Genomic DNA, 19,872 nt, shown 5'->3' with positions numbered 1-19,872 from the left:
AAAGGGGACACCTCACCCTGCTGCTCCTTGTGACCCTCAGGTAGCTACTTCTGCTTCCAGCTGGTCCAAATCCTCGGCCTCCCGGGGCCCTTGTTCTGTGAAGGCTGTGCTCAGCTGCCACACTTTGACCGTGCCCTTGGCATCACCAGCCGCTAAGAGCTGGGTCTGCTGACTGTTGAATTCAAGGCAGTAGACAGGACTTCCATCCTGGGTTTGTGCTATGGAAACTGTGGGTTTCTGTGAGCTTTTCTGGAGGTCAAACAGTTGTACATCACCTGCAGAGAGAAACCGTTGCTGAGAGGCTGTGACATGTCACTGCTCCTGAACAACTTGGGGTGGGTGCCAGTGGCCAGGTTAAACCGTCCTCACCACATGGCTTAGCAGTGTGGCTAACCTACCTTCCCCAGAAGCGGCAGCAAAAACCAAGGGGCGCACAGGGGACCAGCGCACGGAAAACAGGTACTTGTGAGAGAGCTGCAGTGAGGTCAGGGGTTGGGCCTGCAGCATAGAGTACAGGTGGACGTGGCCATCGGTCCCAGCACTCAGGAAGAGATTCCTAGAGAGGAAGGAAGGCCTGTGGTGCTGCCGCCACCTCCTGTCTGCCCGTGGGAAGTTCCCCTGGCCCTGGGACCAACCACCAAATTGCAAAGAATCAGAATGCTGGTGTTTAAAAGCTTGAGGCAGGATGGCCCCTGTGCCCGAGTGGCACACCCATGCTGGCATCCCTACCTGTGGAAAGGGGAACAGCTCACAGAGTACACCGGGCCGCCATGGGGAGAGAAGGTGAACTGCACTGGGGCCTTAAGAGGCACAGAGCTGGGCATCCGAGTGAGGGCAGCTGCCTCTGCTGCCAGGGAGCATTTGAGGGGGAAGCCGCCTTCTGTGCCCAGAATGAAGAGGCTGGAGTCGAAGCTGGAGAATGCCACTGATGTCACCCCCACCTCAGTCTCTCCACGGGGTGGCTGTGGAGACGCAGCAATGACAAGTCCTGACAGCCAGTGGGGCAGAGGAAGAACACGTTCCCACAGCCCAGGGGCCTCGGGCTAGTCCCTGGCCTTACCTTCTTCAGCCTGGTGCTCCGAGGCAGCTGCTGCACGGCTAAGGCAAAGCCCTTCGAGAGCCGCAGCTGGCCAGCCCCGCTGCCCCTCCAGAGCAGGACCCTCCCATCTGTGGCTGCACTCAGTACCTGGAAGCGGTGGCTGTGCCGGGGTTCAGGCAGCCATAGCACCTGAGACAATAAAGCAGGAAAGAAAGGGTCAGCTGCCCCCTCAGCAGCAGCCCTTCTGGGGTGAAGAGTTCTAGAGGAAACCAGAGCCAGAGGCAGCCATGGCCTTCTGAAGTCCTTCCCCCAGGCCACTAGGCTAGCACCCAGGAAGGCAGGGTAGGCCACCTGTGCCGGAGGCTGGAGACGAGCCCTGCCCCTGAGGGCAGCTTGTGGGAAAGCTGCCTCTGCTGGCAGGGAGCATTTGAGGGGGAAGCCGCCTCTGTGCCCAGAATGAAGAGGCTGGAGTCGACTCAGTCATGACTCAGACATGAGCTCCAAGAATGCCCAGGCAGCTGTCCAACCACCAACTCCCTGGTGCCCAGCTCTGGTGCCAGCCCTCTCCCACCCCCACTCCACTCCCACCAAGGGTGTGGGAGTGGGTTCCTGCTCCCACCCATCAGCCTCCTGACCTGGTACACAGGGTCTGTGTGGGTGTCATCAGTCAGACCTGTGCGCCAAAGCAGTGGGTCCTCGGGTCGGCTCATGTCCCACACCAGCACTTCTCCACTGTACAGCCCCCCTGTGTGGATAAGCAGGGCCTGGGCATCAGCTCAGCCATGCCCAGCAACCCCTCCCTCCCACGTAGCCAGGACAAAGGCCTCTTCTCAGGATTTCTTGAGAGGGAAAATATTAATTCCAGGGTCTCAGACTCAGTCCCTCCTTACTGCGCCCCAGGAACCATTCCCCCATAGAAAGCTGGGGCCCACGCCCAGCAACCTACCCCTCCAGTAGGCACATCTGCTGCCGGCACTGCACAGCCCACCTCCATCCCGCTGTTCTCATCCTGCCAGCCTCAGACCTTTGCAAATGACTCCTTCCTTCAGGCTCCACAGCCCTCAGAGGGCCACAAAGGTGGATTATCCCCCAGCTACAGACAACCTAGGGGCCAGGGCAACCTCACTGTCCCCCAAGTGGCCTGTCGTGGTCAGAAGCTGACAGGCCAGCAAAAGGGTTCCTGTCTGCCTGTGGCTGGGCAGAAGCTGAGCCTATGGAAAAGAGGAGGCTGGGGAGGTGAGACACTCACCTGCAATGTGTGAGGGCTGTGTGGGATGAAAAGCCAGGCACATGACCGCACTGGGCACCTCCACCACTACTGAAGGCTGCTGGGGGTTCAGGCCCTGGCGGTCCAGGTTCCAGGTGCACACATAGGACTTGAGTGTACTCCAGTCCCCATCGTCCAGACTGCATGGAGACATGCCTGAGTGCCCCCCTCCACCAACCCCCCAGAAACCACACCCACACTGTGTACTATGGGTATATGTCATAGGTTCCTCTGTGGCACTCACAAGGGCACAAAGTTATCTAGAAAAGAGTCCCTAAGCCAGGCATGATGCCACTGCAGATGGCCTGTCTGTAAACCCTAGGTGTTCCAGAAAATGCTAGTCACATGCAGACCTGACCTTTGGGCTGGGGGATAGCTCACTATGTGCAGAGGATACCTGTAATTCCAGCACTTGGAAGGCCCAGCCTGACTGAGCTACATAGTGAGGCCTGGTGGTAGGGGAAAGGGTCTCAGACCCGAAATGTGTATCCACACATTGGTGGATGGGGACCATAGAGCATCCAGCAACAAAAACCAGAATAGTGGCTGGTGACCAACATAAGCCCAACTCAGGGCTCGCTGCCAGGTAGGGAGGTGGGCCTTGGGGCATAGGATCTCAGACCCCCCTCTGCTCTTTACTAGTCAAACAGAAGCTCAAACAAGTCTTGGCATCTCTTCCCACTTATCCCAGCTGTCACTCACCGGCCATAGGCACAGGCCAGCACAGAGCCTGTGGCGTTCCAGGAAATGCCGGTCACGTGCAGACCCTGCCCTTGGGCTGGGGGGTAGACCAGGGTGTGCAGACAGGACACCTGCAGAGACAGGCCATTCCTAGCCCAAACACTAGTCCATCTAGTAAGTGCTTCCCAATGGCCTTCTCACAGGGGTCATCTAAGACCATTGGGAAGCATAGATATTTACATTATGAATCTTGTTTTTGTTTTTCGAGACAGGGTTTCTCTGTGTAGCCTTGGCTGTCCTAGAACTCTCTGTAGACCAGGCTGGCCTCGAATTCACAGTGATCCACCTGCCTCTGCTTCCCAGGTGCTAAGCTTAAAGGTACATACGCACCACCAGGTCCAGCATATTATGAATCTTAATAGTAGCAAAATTACAGTTATGAAGTAACAACAACAATAATTTTATGGCCGGAGTCACCACAGCATGAGGAGCTGTATGTCAGGGCTGCAGCATTAGGAAGGCTGAGGACCGCTGCACTAGTAAGTAACCTCATAGCGCCACAGAAAAATCCAGGCCCAAACAGCCCAAGACCACATCTACTGGTCATACAAGAGGAAAATGTAGGCTACTCTGGGCATGGGGTTCATCCCTATAATCCCAGCACTTGAGAAGCTGAGGCAGGAGGATCACTATGAGTTCTAAACCAGTCTGAGCTATACACTGAGTACCAGGCTGGTACACAGTAAGACCGTGTCTCGACCCCTTCCGCAAAGACAGAAAATACACAGCCTTCATCTATCTGCCTTGCAGGACACTTCCAAGAGCTGGGAAGGTGGCCTGAGAACCACAGCTGATGGTGGCTCCAAGCCAGAGTCTTAGGGCTTAGCACATGGGGCAAAAAGCTGGAAGATAGGGCAGCGGCTGCACACAGGGGAATGCATTAAACTCTTCTAACTAAAGAAGGCTAGCATGACAATTTTATTATGGACTATTAGACACCAGGGGGAGCGAAAAGCTTCTCAGTGTCTCAGTATGTAGGCCAGGCTAGCCCCAAACTCATGGCAATCCTGCTTCAGCCTCATGGCACTGAAGTTATAAGGTGTGGGCCAACAAGTCTGGCTCCCCAAAATCAAGGCCCTGGAGTCTTTTTCTCAGCAGGTGAGAGCAGCAAGGGAGAAAGTCATAGTCCCAAAGGATGCCAGGGGGAGGGGCATAGCAGCAGAGAACCAAATTCCAGTGTAAAACTCCACACCTGATTGCATGACTGGCCCAAGGCAAGAGCCTAGCCCTGCAAAAAGCCTTTAGGAACACATGCCACTGCCAGTGATGTGCAAGGCTGTGGGTGCCAGGGAACCCCCAAAGACCACTCAGCAGCAGCCCCGCTCATAGAGACAGAGACCCAGGGGCAGAGGGCCCAGAGTGTGGTGATGTATGCCTGCATTCCCAGGACTGGGGGGTTGGGGGTGCAGGGCCTGGGGCGGCTGAGGCAGCTGAGTGCCAGTGTGACTTTGAGGTCAGCCTGGACTATACAGGCAGGTGAATCTCTGAGTTCAAGGCCAGCCTGCTCTGCATAATGAGTTCCAGATTAGCCAGACCCTATTTTTGGTTTTTTGTTTGTTTATTTAAGGCACTCTGCCTTGGAACAGTCTGACTTTGGAACATTCACTTTGCTAAACAAACTTCTGCTTAAACTGTCAAAGATAAATAAATAAACCAAAATATAGAAAGTACAATGAGAGTAAAGCAAAGAATAGGCCCCAGAAACCTGGACACCGCGTCAGGAAGGCCTTCCTCAAAGAGGTAAGAAGAGAAGCCAGGCCGGGAGGCACACAAAACCCGAAAATAGAGCTGAGCATGGTGGCGCACACCTGTAATCCCAGCACTCAGGAGGCAGAGGCAGGGGGATCGCTGTGAGTTCAAAGCCAGACTGGTCTACAAAGCAAGTCCAGGACAGCCAAGGCTGCACAGAGAAACCCTGTCTTGGAAAAAAAAAAAAAGGGGGGGGGGGGGAGGGAATGTCCTTTCTGACCTCCATACTCCTCACAGTCACATGCACAAATCCACAGAGAGAGACAGAGACAGACACACAGACAGACACACACACACATTAAAATAAATTAAAAGGGGCTGGATAGATGGCTTCGTGGCTAAAAGCACTGTTTGCTCTTCCAGGAGTCCAGAGTTTAATTCCCAGTAACCTAACCACATGGTGGCTCACAACCGTCTATACTGGAATCTAATGCCTGATTCTGGCATGCAGGAATACATGCAGATAGAGCACTCATATACACAAAAATAAATAAATCAAAAGGAATTAAAATATATAATTTTGAGTTTTTTGTTTCCTGGGACAGAATTTCTCTAGTAGTCTTGGCTGTCCTGGACTCACTTTGTAGACCAGGCTGGCCTTGAACTCACAGAGATCTGCTTGTCTCTGCCTCGAGTGCTAGGATTAAAGTTGTGTGCTACCACAGCCCAGCAAAAGAAATAAATCTAAACAAAACAACAAAAATTCACGCCGTCCCGCCAGGTGGCACACTTGGGTAACTGTCACACAAACAGGAGGAATGGCCAGTCTGGACTCTGTAGCCGAGAAACAAAAAAGGAACAGTCAATGCTTCTTTGTCACCGTGTGGGTTTTCTCTGACACAGGTCTCTAGCCTCCTCAGTCTGGGATGACAAATGTGTACCACCGTTCCAGGGACATTGCTAATTCCTCGACTCAATCCTCAGCACTGTGTCAACGGGTATAATGTTGTGTGCCTACCACAGACTTGGGGCAGGCAGCCATCAGAGTTCAAGGTCATCTTCAACTAGACTTGGTTTCAAAAATGATACAAGACAGACAGACAGAGCTATGTAAGGCTGGGACAGGGCTCAGTGGTGGAGCGCTCTTAAAGTTAAATTATCTCACTGACAATGCACCTGGAGTGATGGAGGTGCCTCCAGGCCCACTGGGAAACAAGGAAACTTCCATTGTTTAGCCACACTTGACGCGTCAGCTGTCAATCCAGCAGTACTCCAGGCCCACAAGGGACCACTTGGAACTGTCTGGAAAGCAGAAATGCTAAGACATGCTGGTGCCTTTAGCACCCAGTCCAGGGTTCAGGTTCCCAGCTCAGGTAACTCAGCTGTGCAGCCCCGGGCACGGCACTCAGCCTGCCCAAGGCTCATCGATACCGTAGAGATAACGGTGCTACAGTTGGCCCGAGGAAAGAGACCACAGCAGGTCATGCCTAGGATGCTGCCAGGCCTAGTGGCAAGCTGCCCTGGCATAAGCCCCATACCTCACCAGCCACTTGCTTTCACTATGGTACCCCGAAAGACCCAGTTCTCCCAGGGTGAGCCAGCCCCTCACCCTCTGCACCTAGTACACTTGCTGTTGCTGGTTCTATTGTCCCTGGGGGAGCAAAGCGAAGTCCCAAGGAAGCCTTGGAGCCTCAGGGAGGGGCGCCACCCCAAGCCACCAGCTAAGGCCTTACCGTCTGCTGAGGCTCCGTCCAGTTCACCTCATAGCCATCAAAGGCATGGCTCTGCCAGCTGTTGTTCAGCTCCCGGATGACAATGGCCTCCACCCCCCGAAGAAAGGCTGCAAGCCTGAGAGTGTCACACTGGGAAACAGGCACCACAGCTGCTGGCTCCTCAGGAGCCTCTGTCTGCACCTGGGCATCTTCATGTGTTCGGGCCTGCGCAGATGCCTCTGCTGTAGCAATGCCGGCTGTCTGACAACTTTTCTGGAAGGAAATTAAAACCAGAGTCACAGGCCAGTGGGTAAAGCTGCTTGCTGCCAAGTCCAACAACCTGGGTTCAATTCCCAGAACCCACATGGCAGAGAGAACTGACTCCTGAAAGTCAGTTCAGAATTGCACGCATGTCTGTGCAAATACACACAAATTATTTTTTACAAACAGCTGGGAGGGGGTGTTACCTGGAGAGTGGTTAAGAGCACATACCGTACACTGTATGTGGTGGCACACACCTTTAATCCCAGTACTTGGGAGACAAAGGCAGATTGATCTCTGTGAGTTTGAGGCCAGCCTGGTCTACTGTCCTAGCTAGCTCTGATGCTGTGATAAACACTGGCCAAAACCAACTTGGGGAGAAAAAGAGTTTCTTTGGCTTACAGTTAGATTCCATCATAAAGGAAGTCAGAGCAGGAACTCAATACAGGAACTGAAGCAGAGACCACAGAAAAAAAGCTGCGCACTGGCTTGCTCCCCGGGGCTTGCTCAGCTGCAGCCCAGGACCACCTGTGGGAGCCACACCACCTATGATGGGCTGGCCCTCCCACAACAATCAGTAATCAAGAATCTGCCCCACCTGCACGCCTACAGGCCAAGGTGACACGGGCGTTTTTAAATTTGATGTTCCCTCTTTGCAGATGCCCTCACTTGTGTCAAGTTGACAAAACAAACCAACCAACAAACAACAACAATAAACAATCAGCCCCTAGCCAGAAGAGGGCCTTTACTGCAGAAGGGCGTCTCTGACAAGCAGGGGAGAAAGGCAACCGATGTCCTGACGGCCCTCCCCGCCTCCCTGTCAGCAGTGCACAGGGCCTGTCCCTACATCAACAGACATGACAAGAAAGAAACAGCTCAGAGGAGCAGCCACCCTTGTGATCATCTTGTCTTTACCAAAGAGCCTCTTGGGAGTGAGGCTAAGACCACTGCTCCCACCAAGGCGCTGCACCTGAAGCCCCTAAGGGACCTGAGGCCCTGGAACCTGGGTGCAGTGTCTTTCCCAGCCACAGGGGATATGGACAAAAAGCTGTCAACTTCATACTTGCTCAAAACTCTCAGGCGTGCGGGGATGGGGGGGGGGGTGGGGGTGGGGGTGGCGGCGCACGCCTGTAATCCCAGCACTCAGGATGCAGAGGCAGGTAGATCTCTGTGAATTGGCAGCCAGCCTGGTCTACAAAGTTGAGTCCAGGAGAGCGAAGGCTACACAGAGAGACCCTGTCTGGAAAAACACAAACAAACTTTCAGAGTTGGAGACATGGCTCAGAGGTGAAGAGCACTGGCTGCTCTCCCAAAGGTCCTGAGTTCAATTCCTGGCAACTACCTGGTAGCTAACAACCATCTATAAGAAGATCTGGTGCCCTCTTCTGGTGTGCAGGCAATACATGCAGGCAGAACATTGTACGCAAAATAAATAAATCTTAAAAAAAAAAAAAAAAAAAAGAAAGAAAGAAAGAAAGACAGACTCCTGGGTGGCAAACTGAGTGTCCCTCCAGCACAGGGTCCCATTTCACTACTTCTGTTTGCCCAGCACTTCACATGATGTTCGGAGAGCAGACATAGACAGACAGACAGACAGGTGCGCGCGCACACACACACGCACGTACGCACGCACGCACACGCACACACGCATGCGCACAGGATACTTAGTGCCAGGTACCAAAAGGAACAAACAAATGAAAACTAAAGACTCCAAGAGAAAGCACTCGGCCCTGGCAGAGGCCTGAGGGAGTCGGCCACCTGGGCCCCTGAGAAGGCCCTGCTAAGTCCCTTCAGGCTGAAGTTCAAGGAGACTTGAGAGCTGCTAGTCCTAGAGGCACCCAAGGGAGCAATGCAAAGCCTCGGGTAGAGGCAGGTGGAGCCAAACATCCCTGGAAGGCTCCACCTGTGGGCTGAGCTTAGAGGCTCCTCTGGCCTCCACGCACATGCGCATGAGACCCATATACACAAAACCATGCGCGCACACAGCCACACAATAGTCACGATGGTAGATTCCAATTTCTCCTCTCTCAGAAGCAGCTGCATGCTGCATGCGGTGGGCTTAAGAGGCACCACACAGAATCTGCCATGAACTGTTTGGGGTGGGTGTCTGCCCCTCACTGTCAAAGTTGAGCGGACATAGGAGCTGGGGCAGAAGACTGTCAGCTCACTTTAAAGCAGTGGTTCTCAAGCTGTGGGCCTTTTGGGGCCCAGAGACCAGACATCCTTCAAATACCCTTCATCGCCTTACGATTCACAACAGCAGCAACATTATAGTTAGGAAGTAACAATGAAAACGTCTAAAACAACAACAACAAACAAAAACAAGCCGGGCGTGGTGGCGCGCACCTTTAATCCCAGCACCCGGGAGGCAGAGGCAGGCGGATCTCTGTGAGTTCAAGGCCAGCCTGGTCTACAAAGTGAGTCCAGGACAGCCAAGGCTACACAGAGAAACCCTGTCTCGGGAAGAGAAAAAAAAAAACCATGAAAATATTATAGTTGGGGTCACCACAACATGAGGAGTTGTGTTAAAGGGTCGCAGCTTTAGGAAGGTTGAGAACCGCTGCTCTAAGAGGCTCTCTGGCCGGCCCAACTCACTGATCAGTCCTGGAACTTGGCTGGACAGAGGAAATGCCCTGATGGCTGAGGGGACAGCAGCCCAGGGCAAGCCGTGAGGGCACCAGCTCCACCACACACGCCTCTCATAGCCTGAGCACAGGCAAGTCAAGCAATGCTAGACCAAGAGTGAAGCAAGGAAGCGAAGCCAATGACATGAACATAGGTGGACAAAGGTAGAGGCTCTCGCTAGTGTGGTCACCTGGTGTAGGGGGCCTGCCTCTAATCCCAGGACTCAGGAGGCAGAGCTGAGGCGGAGGCAGGAGGACTTCTATGAGTTCAAGGCCAGCCTGGTCTATGGAACGAAGAAAGGAAGGAAGGAAGGAAGGAAGGAAGGGAGGGAGGGAGGGAGGGAGAAAGAAAAGAAAAGGCACAATTTAAATGGGACACATGGACTCACTCACATCTACTGTCCTATCACAGGGAAAGCGGAGGCAGGGGATCAAGGCTCACCCTGGCACACTGCAAACTTAAACCAGCCCAGGAAGCATGAGACTTGCTCTAAAAGATTTTTTTTTTTTTTTTACTTTTTTTCTGTTGGCTTGTTTGTTTGGTCATATTCTGGTTTGTATGTTTGTTTTTCAGTTGCTTGGTTTTAGGAAAAAAAAAAAAAAAGGGTGTGAGTTTGGCCGGGTGGAGAGGATATGGGAGGAGCTGAGAGGAGAAACCATAATCAGAACGTAGTGTATGAAAAAACAACTTTTGGTTTTTTGAGACAGTTTGGTTTTTTGAGGCAGAGGCAGGCAGATCACTGTGAGTTAGAGGCCAGCCTGGTCTACAAATGGAGTCCAGGACAGCAAATGCTACACAGAAAAAAGAAAAAAAAAAAGCCCACCAAAGACCGTCTTGGCACTGGGTGTGGTGGCGCACACCTTTAATTCCAGCACTTGGGAGGCAGAGGCAGGTGAATCGATGTGAGTTCAAGGCCAGCCTGGTCTACAAAGTGAGTCTAGGACAGCCAAGGCTACACAGAGAAACCCTGTCTTGTTAAAAAAAAAAAAGAAAGAAAAAAGACCCTCTTGGCTTCTCCATGGCCCCAGGTTTCCTCTACCTGCACACACCCCCATCCATGACTGTTCCCTCCCAAAGGACAATGTGAACACTTGGGAGACAGTCTATGTGACACAGTCTAGCAGACAGCACCTACATGAAGCAGAGTTAATGACACATAAGCTCTAAGCGCCCTGAGCAGTGGTGAGCCAGCAACCAGGGCAGCCTCCCTACTCTGCACCATGTACGTGCAGAGTTTAGCCAAACGCACATGCAATGCTGGCCTCCCTCCCTTCCAGGGTCTCACACACCAAGGTGACCTCAAACTTCTGCTCCTCTGTTTCTACCTGGGATCACAGGTATGTGTCCCACACCCGGGTCTCCAGTGTTGAGCACTGAGCAGCCAGCTTCCTGAATACCAGACAAGGGCTGTGCCCAGTGAGCCACACCCCCAGCTGGAACTTGGCTCTGAGTGCTTCTGCAGCAAACAGCTACTCAGAAGACTAGGGCCCAAGGGTGAGGCCAGGCAGCTGGGAGCCGACCTGTAGAGACTGCTATTATAGCTCTGCTTAGGCTGTCTTCACACTGCCATAAAGAGGGTCTAAAAGCAAGTGTCACACACCTGTAATCCCAGCACTCAGAAGGCGGAGGCAGGAGGACTGTCATGAATTTGAGGCCAGCTTGAGCAAAAATGTCTCAAAGGGGAGAGGGTCCCCAGCCATGGTAGCATGCCTGGCACCCTGTCTGTGATGGCAGGAGGATGACCCACAGACTTACTTAAGACAGGCTCCAGCAGGGGGCGCCATGTGCCGTGAAATACACAGGCACAGCCTTAGCCCCGCGGGGAGCAGGGTATGGAGGAGTTCATCCAGGTGGGCCGGAGACAGGGCACAGAGGCCCACCCCGCAGTCCAAGGGATGGGTCGAGGAGAAAAGAGTCCTGGAGCGGAGCGTGCAGCTGATTGCCACCCAATGGCACACTTTAAAAGAGCAGGATGAGCCAGGTGCAGTGACACACGCCTTTAATCCCAGTACTCGGGAGGCAGAGGCAGGCGATCACTTTGAGTTCGAGGCCAGCCTAGTTTACAAAGTGAGTCCAGGACAGTCAAGGCTACACAGAGAAACCCTGTCTGGGGAGGGAAAAAAAAGAGCAGGATGCACTCTTTCCTTTGTGGCACCGCCGTGCCATCCAGACTGAGGAAGACCCGGAAACTCCGGGGCCATGTAGCCACGGTCACAGCCTCATCGGTGCAGCAAGGGCCACAGCACCCTGGAGGCCGCAGGAATGCTGGAGGCACACATCACCACAGATCAACTTTGACAAACATCATCCGGGTGACTTTGAGAAGTGAGGCGTTACCACTTAAAGGAACCAGAGCGTCTGCCCAACTGTCAATCTGGATAAGCTGTGGGCACTGGTCTGTGAGCAGACACGGGTCAGAGCTGCAAAAAACAAGACCAGAACTGCTCCCATTGTAGATGCTGTGCGATCAGGTTACTAGAGTTCTGGGGAAGGGCAGCTCCCCGAGCAGGCAGTCATCATGAAGGCCAAACTCTTTAGCAGAAGAGCTGAGAGAAGATGAAGGGTGTTGGAGGTGCCTGTGTCCTGGGGGCTCGAAGCAGCCTGGGGAGGGTAATTAAATGAACATTAAAAAGGGGGGGGCTGGGTGTGGTGGTGCACGCCTTTAATCCCAACACTTGGGGAGGCAGAGGCAGATGGATCGCTGTGAGTTCAAGGCCAGGTTGGTCTACAAAGTGAGTCCAGGACAGCCAACCCTGTCTCGAAAAACCGAAAAAGAGGAGGAGGAAGAAGAGGAGGAGGAGGGGAACACCAGGCGCCATGGTGCAGGCCTTTAATTCCAGCACTCCACAAGCAGGTGAATCTCTGTGAGTTCGAGGCCAGCCTGGTCTACAAACCAAGTCCAGGTCAGCCAATGCTACTCAGAGAAACTCTGTCTCAGAAAAAAAAGAAGAAAAGAAGGAAAGGAGAAAGAGGCTGAGGCAGGCAGTGGTGGCCCACACCTTTAATCCTAGCACTCTGACACAGAGGCAGACATCTGAGTTTGATGCCAGGCTGGCCTACAGAGCAAGCTCCAGGACAGACAGAGCTACAAAGAAAATACTGTCTCAAGGACTGGAGAGATGGCTCAGAGGTTAAGAGCAATGGCTGCTCTTGCTCTTCCAGAGGTCCTGAGTTTAATTCCCAGCAACCACACGGTGGCTCACAATGGCTTGTTACTCCTGTTCCAGGGTATCTGACGCTCTCATACAGACATGCATACAGTCAAAACACCAATGTATATTTATTTAATTAATTTAAAATAGTTTTATAAAAATAAAAGATCACAGTGTAGCAGTCAGGTGCTGGGGTGGCTGGAGGACTGCTTGAACCCAAGTGTCTGGAGCAGCCCCGGCATGATGACAAAATCCACTCTCAAAAACGTGTTATGTGTATATATATATATATTTAGTTATTTATATTTTGTAAAGATTTGCTTCTTTTATGTAGAGATGTGCTTTGCCTACATGTATGTGCACAGAGTCTGGGCGCTGTCCTGGAACTAGAGTCCAGGTCTGCTGTGAGCTGTGTTGTTACTGAGGCCTCTTCACGAGAAACAAGCGCTCCCTAGCCACCACCGGAACCTCGCCAGCCGCTTGTAATGCGTGCATCTTACCACTACTCTTCTTTCCCAGATCTTTTGAGACACAGCTCATGTAGTTCAGGTTAATCTAGAACTCATCATGCAGCCAAGGCTGGCCTTCAGCACTGGACCCCACCTCTCAGTGTCCCATCTTTTAGGGCATGGAATCACAGACACCAGCTACCCACCCACCTGACAGGACAGACCTGTTTTGACGGCAGGCTGTGCTCAGTGAGTAGATAGTAACTCTGGCTCAACATCATAGTCTTTAAAGCCAGATTCCCAGGCCGCACCGCACGTCCAGGGTCACAGCAGGCTACAGGCGGTACACACGCATGTAAACTCTCCAGAGCATCTCAGGAGCTCCAACAACTGCACAGGTACCAGCATTCCAAAGCACCCCCCCCCCAACCCTGAGCCCTCAGCAGCACCAAGCCCTCATATATTACCAATGGCACCTCGCAAAAGGACTCTACCAAGCCACTAAGAAACAAGTGCAAGGCCCAGCCCCTGGTGATCTACACTCCCAAGCCAAACACCCTTCCTTCTCTGACCATGTTAGCCTACTTGAGAGAAAGGCCAGTCATGGCGGCGCAGACCTTTAATACCAGCAGGTGGATCTCTGCAATGTCAAGACCAGCCAGGGCTAAAAAGTGAGTTCCAAGGCACGTGGGAAGCTATATGCGCCTTTTGACACTGTTTCACTTAGGGTTTCTAATGCCGCTGCCTCCCTTCCAGTCCCCAACACCAGGCAGGAGAGAAAGGAGGTCAGCGGAGAAGGGCTGGAGCTCTCCTTAGCTACTTCCGGCTAGCTAAGGTTGTCAGCGCTTCTTCTTTTTTTTTCTTTAAATTTTTATTTATTTATTATGTATACAGTATTCTGCCTGCAGGCCAGAAGAGAGCACCAGATTTTGTTAGAGATAGTTGTGAGCCACCATGTGGTCTGCCTCTGCCTCCCAAGTGCAAGGATTAAAGGCCTTTTTTTTTTTTTTTTTGAGACAGGGTTTCTCTGTGTTAGCCTTGGCTGTCCTGACCTGGCTTTGTAGACCACTGCCTCCCGGGGTTTTTTTGGTTTTTGTTTTTTTTTGTTTTTTGTTTTTTTGTTTCTCAAGACAGGGTTTCTCTGTGTAGCCTTGGCCATCCTGGACTCACTTTGTAGACCAGGCTGGCCTTGAACTCACAGCAATTCGCCTGCCTCTGCCTCCCTAGTGCTGAGGTCAAAGGCCTGCGCCACCACACCTGGCCTTTACAATTCATTTAATAGTAACCGATAAGCACACAATTACCCTACATGTTCTTTACCTAAGGAGGCAGATTAACAGTATGATTATTACAGTGGCAGTTGACTTTTTAAAAAAAAGATATTTATTTATTATTATGTATACAGTGCTCTGTCTGCACATACACCTGCAGGCCAGAAGAGGGCACCAGATCACATTACAGATGGTCGTGAGCCACCATGTAGTTGCTGGGAATTGAACTCAGGACCTCTGGAAGAGCAGACAGTGTTCTTTTTTTGTTTTTGTTTTTGTTTTTGTTTGTGCTGGGATTAAAGGCATGCGCCACCACGCCCAGCTCAGACAGTGTTCTTAACCTCTAAGCCACCTCTCCAGTCCGGCAGCTGACACTCTTAAGATTTCTTTAAGATTAGAGGCAGCTGGAACATGGAGAGTTCAAGGCCAGGACAGCCAAGGCTGCACAGAAAAACCCTGTCTCAAAAAAACAAAAAACAGGGCTGGAGAGATGGCTCAGAGGTTAAGAGCACCACCTGCTCTCCCAGAGGTCCTGAGTTCAATTCCTAGCAACCACATGGTGGCTCATAACCATCTGTAATGTGATCTGATGCCCTCTTCTGGCCTACATATGTACATGTAGGCAGAGCACTGTATACATAATAATTACTAAATAAATCTTTATTAAAAAAACTAAAAACCAAAGACTTCTTTAAGGCAATGCCAATCTCAGAATATCCAGGAATCCAGCAAAGCAACCACAGCAAACACAGCAGTAGGAACAAGCAGCTCCCCAAGGAGCCCCCTCCTCCTGCTCCACCTCCCCCTACCCTGTTCCCTCTTGGGAGTGTCCCCTTCCTCTTCCTGGGCTCTGGTATCTAACCTCTCAGTCCTCAGAAGTAAACTACTTGCAGCTGGCAAAGACCACGCCCCTCTCCAAGCCACACCAGACAATTATCAGCTGTGGGCTTTTAGCACCCGGATATCCCACACTTGGGATTGAAAAATAATAATAATACCATAACTGAGTTGTTTTTTGCTTCTTGTTTTTTAGTTTTTTGAGACAAGTTTCTCTGTGTAGCCTTGGTTGTCCTGGACTCACTGTGTGTAGACCAGGCTGGCCTCGAACTGCATTTGCCTCCAAGAGGGCTGGGATTATAGGTGTGCACCACTGCACCCAGATCATAACTGAGTTTTTAAAGAAACCAAAACTTTCACTACAGAAAATGCTGTCTCAAGGACTGGAGAGATGGTTCAGAAGTTAAGAGCATTGTCTGCTCTTCCAAAGGTCCTGAGTTCAATTCCCATCAACCACATAGTGGCTTACAACTATCTATAATGAGATCTAATGCCCTCTTCTGGTGTGCATGCAGGCAAAACACTGTGATATATAATAAATGAATAAATCTTTAAAGAAAAAAAAGAAAACACTGGCTCAAAAAAAAAAAATCCAGCCTGGTCTATAGAGCAAGTTCAGAACAAGGGGTATGCAGAGAAAATCCTGCTTTGAAAAAACAAAACAAAAACACACAAATAGGCCGGGCAGTGGTGGCACACGTCTTTAATCCCCGCACCTGGGAGGCAGAGGCAGGAGGATCTCTGTGAGTTCAAGGCCAGGCTAGTCTACAAAGTGAGTCCAGGACAGCCAAGGCTACATAGAGAAACCCTGTCTCAAAAAACAAAACAAAACAAACAAAACCCACAAACAGAATACTGACTGCTCTTCCAGACGCCTTAGGTTCAATTCTCAGAACCCACGAGAACCCAATCCCTGGCACCTCCACGAATGGGGGTGTCTGATGCCCTCTTCTGGTCTCCAAGAATACCACAACCTTACGTGACATACACACAAAACAAAGACATGAAATAATCTACAATATTTAATGCTTTCTTTTAGTCCACTGCTGAAATGCAGACATTCATCCCCACTTGCCAACGTTTGATTTCTCCAAAGAAACTGGCCAGAGATCAAGAAGTACTTATAGCCGGCTGTGGTGGCCACGCCTTAAACCCCAGCGCTCGGGAGGCAGAGGCAGGCGGATCACTGTGAGTTCAAGGCCAGCCTGGTCTACAAAGTGAGTCCAGGACAGCCAAGGCTACACAGAGAAACCCTGTCTCGGAAAAAAACAAAAAAACAAAAACAAATAAACAAACAAAAAAGTACTTACAGCACTGACACAGGCTTCCTGACAGGAAGGAAAGACTGGAAAAAATCTTTTTACTGTTTGGTTTATTTTTGAGACAGGGTTTCTCTATGTAGCCCTGGCTACCCTTGAACTTGCTCTGTAGACCAGGCTGGCCTCAAACTCAGAGATCCACCATCCTCTGCCTCCCAAGTACTGGGACTAGAGGCAAGTGTCACCACCGCCTGGTTTACTTTTTAAAATCTTTTTTAAAAATTATTTGTTTTATGTGTATGAGTGCTCTATCTGCACGTACCCTGCATGCCAGAAGAGGGCATCAGATCCCATTATAGATGATTCTGAGCCACCATGCAGGTGCTGGGAATCAAACTCAGGACCTCTGAGCCATCTCTCCAGCCTTGACTAGAAACATCTTATCAGTTGATTACAAGGAAATGAAGCCTTTTCTGTTTGTCTGTTTCTCTGTGTATCCCTTGCTGTCCTAGACTTGCTCTGTAGACCACCCTGGCTTCGAAGTCACAGGGATCCACCTGTCTCTGCCTCCCAGAGTACTGGGATTTCAGGCATGCGCCACCACTACCCAGCACATTTCTTTTCTTTTCTTTTTTTAAAGATTTACTTATTATTTTACAGTATTCTGCCCACATTTGTGCATGCACACCAGAAGAGGGCACCAGATGTCATTATAGATGGTTGTGAGCCACCATGTGGTTGCTGGGAATTGAACTCATGACCATTGAAAGAACAGACCATGCTCTTAACCTCTGAGCCACCTCTCCAGCCCGACCCAGCACATTTCCTTTCTTTTCGTTATTTTAGTTTTTTGAGACAGGGTTTCTCTGTGTAGCCTTGGCTGTCCTGGAACCCACTTTGTACACCAGACTGGCCTCGAACTCACAGAGATCTTCTGGTCTCTGCCTCCCCGAGTGCTGGGGTGACAGGAGTGCACCACCATGCCAGGCCGGAAAGCATTTCTTTCTGTTGTTGTTACCTAGTTTTACGTACATGGCTGTTCCGCCTAATGTGTATGTGTGTACCACATGTGTGCCTGGTGCCTTCAGACACTAGGAGAGGGTGTCAGATGCCTGGAAGTGGAGGAGTTAAACGGTTGTGAGCCACTACATGGCTGCAGGGAATCAAACCAGGGTCCTCTGGTAGAGAAGCCATGCTCTTAACTGCTGAGCCATCTCTCCATCTCTCCAGCCTGTTGGTTGTTTTGTTTGTTCAAATCACTTTGCAGCCTGATGTCAGGCCAAGCATAGATTTTCTTTTTGTCTTCCTCATTCATTTATTATTATTATTATTATTATTATTATTATTATTATTATTGGTTTGGTTTTGGTTTTTTAGACAAAGTTTCTCTGTATACCCTTGGCTTTCCTAGAACTTTCTTTGTAGACCAGGCTGGCCTCAAACTCACAGTGATCTGCCTGCCTCTGCCTCCTGAGTGCTGGGATTAAAAGCGAGTGGAACCATACCTGGATTCACTACTTTATGTATTTATTCATTTAATGTCCCAATCAAATCCCCACTCCCTCTTGGCCCCACCCACACCTGTTTGTTGTTGGTTTGTTTGTTTGGTTGGTTGGTTTTGTTTTTCGAGAAAGGGTTTCTTTGTGTAGCCTTGGCTGTTCTGGACTTGCTTTGTAGACCAGGCTGGCCTTGAACTCACAGAGATCCACCTGCCTCTGTCTCCCGAGTGCCGGGATTAAAGGCATGTGCCACCACCACCTGGCTGCCTGACAATCCAATTTTCCTAAATTTTAGGCATAACCCACTGATCCCAAGAGGAAAAGCTGCCGCTCTCTCCTGCCTCCTGGGTTGTCACAGCTAAGAAAGCAGATAGGAGTGTTTTCTTTTTTTTTTTTTTTTTTTTTTTTTTTTGGTTTTTCGAGACAGGGTTTCTCTGTGTAGCCTTGGTCATCCTGGACTCACTTTGTAGACCAGGCTGGCCTCGAACTCACAGCGATCCGCCTGCCTCTGCCTCCCGAGTGCTGGGATTAAAGGCGTGCGCCACCACGCCCGGCTTAGGAGTGTTTTCAACCAACCCTAGACACCTGAGTGTCACCATGTGAGTGACTCCCATTGTAGACAGAAACCCACACTCCCACAAACTGTCCTTGGATGTCCACAAGCACACCATGGCACATTCATGCCCCCGCCCCCCACAAACACACTCTCAGTCAATGGATCAAGAAATACAATCCAATGGAAAATTAAAGAATCTTCTTTGGGAGTGGGAGTCGGAGGGAGACGCACACTCCAGGGTTAGGGCCTTTAGAGTCCATGTAATCAGGATGGTTTCTTCGAACCCCTAGGACTTCTAAACCTCTAGCTACAAGAAAACTAACAAGACTAGGGCTCACTCTTTGAGGAAAAGAAAGATGTCAGACTGAATTGATGATTTCCAATCTGGCTATTTGTGTGTTGTTTTAGGGATTTATTTATTTTTGAAACAAGGTTTCACTGTGTAGCTTTGGCTGTCCCGAGTGCTGGGATTAAAGGCCTGAGCCACCACATCCAGTTTATTTGTATGTTTTTTTTTTTTTTTTCCTTAAACTAGAAAACCACAGAAGGGCAGTGGTGACACAGGCACTCTGGATACAGAGTGGTAATCTCAGCAGAAGCAGACAGATCTCTGTGAGTTCGAGGACACCCAGGGCTACACAGAGAAACCCTGTCTTTAAAAAACATAAAACGGCCGGGCGTTGTGGCGCATGTACTCGGGAGGCAGAGGCAGGCGGATCACTGTGAGTTCGAGGCCAGCCTCGTCTACAAAGTGAATCCAGGACAGCCAAGGCTACACAGAGAAACCCGGTCTTTAAGAAAAAATAAATAATAAATAAATAGATAAAAAGATGCAATCTGCTCCGTCCAAAAACGAATGTTAGTTTGAAATGCCTAAAAACTATCATTCACAAAAAAATCCTTCCAAAAGTGGGGCTGGGCTAGCAAAGTGGCTCAGCTGGGAAAGGCGCTTGGCTACACACCTGACAACAGAAGCTGGATTTCCAGGACCCACGTGGTGGAAGGAAACAACTAACCTGTGTAAAGCTATCCTCTGACCTCCCAGTGCCATGACACACGTATGACGCTCTCCCACATAAACGTCCTTTAACAACATGGAATCACTAACAGTTTCGTTGTTGTTGGTTTGGTTTTTTTGTTTTTTTTTTTGGTTGGTTGGTTGGTTTTTGTTTTTCTCCTCGGAGGCTGGGGAAAGTCTAACGCGACTTAGTTTTTGCATTAAACTATGAAAGCCCCTCTCTGCGCAACGGCCTTCCCGCCCGCGCGGCCCACCGCGGAACCCGCGCCCTCACCGTCTCCCCGCGGATGCCCTGGACGCCCCTCCACTGCGAGGGCACGGACACCACGCCCAGGGTCTCGTCCTGCAGAGGCGCCGGCCGCCCCGGCGTCAAGCCGCCAGCCGCGCCAGCCCCGGCAGCAGCCAGCGTAGTAGCTCCTGCGCTTCCAGCCCGCCGAAATGGCCTGGGAGAGGCGCGCGTTGCCATGGCGACAGCCCCGCCCTCTCGCGCCGGTGCC

General features: G+C 50.9%; 1 protein-coding gene across 1 annotated transcript; it reads right to left on the bottom strand.

The window, feature by feature from the left end:
- Positions 1-36: 36 nt before the first annotated feature.
- Positions 37-19,872, bottom strand: Dync2i2 (dynein 2 intermediate chain 2). Its single transcript, XM_051166881.1, has 9 exons — positions 19,650-19,872; positions 6,470-6,721; positions 3,009-3,118; positions 2,289-2,446; positions 1,675-1,784; positions 1,061-1,228; positions 730-962; positions 399-556; positions 37-275 (listed from the first exon to the last, which is right to left on the bottom strand). Exons 1-9 carry the CDS (start codon positions 19,839-19,841, stop codon positions 37-39), a joined length of 1,620 nt encoding a protein of 539 aa, XP_051022838.1. The 5' UTR covers positions 19,842-19,872.

This window comes from Acomys russatus, chromosome 24 (genome assembly GCF_903995435.1).
Source record: "Acomys russatus chromosome 24, mAcoRus1.1, whole genome shotgun sequence".
Lineage (NCBI taxonomy): Eukaryota > Metazoa > Chordata > Mammalia > Rodentia > Muridae > Acomys > Acomys russatus.
Note: the sequence above shows the minus strand (reverse complement) of the source record. Positions and strands in the feature narration are given on the sequence as shown.

Excerpts from the sequence above, each read along its gene's own strand:
- Dync2i2 (XM_051166881.1), bottom strand. The coding sequence starts at position 19,841 with ATGGCAACGCGCGCCTCTCCCAGGCCATTTCGGCGGGCTGGAAGCGCA. Across the intron at positions 2,447-3,008 it reads CTGGCCTGTGCCTATGGCCG|TCTGGACGATGGGGACTGGA; the intron begins GTGAGTGACAGC and ends GTCTCCATGCAG. Across the intron at positions 963-1,060 it reads GGAGCACCAGGCTGAAGAAG|CCACCCCGTGGAGAGACTGA; the intron begins GTAAGGCCAGGG and ends GCGTCTCCACAG.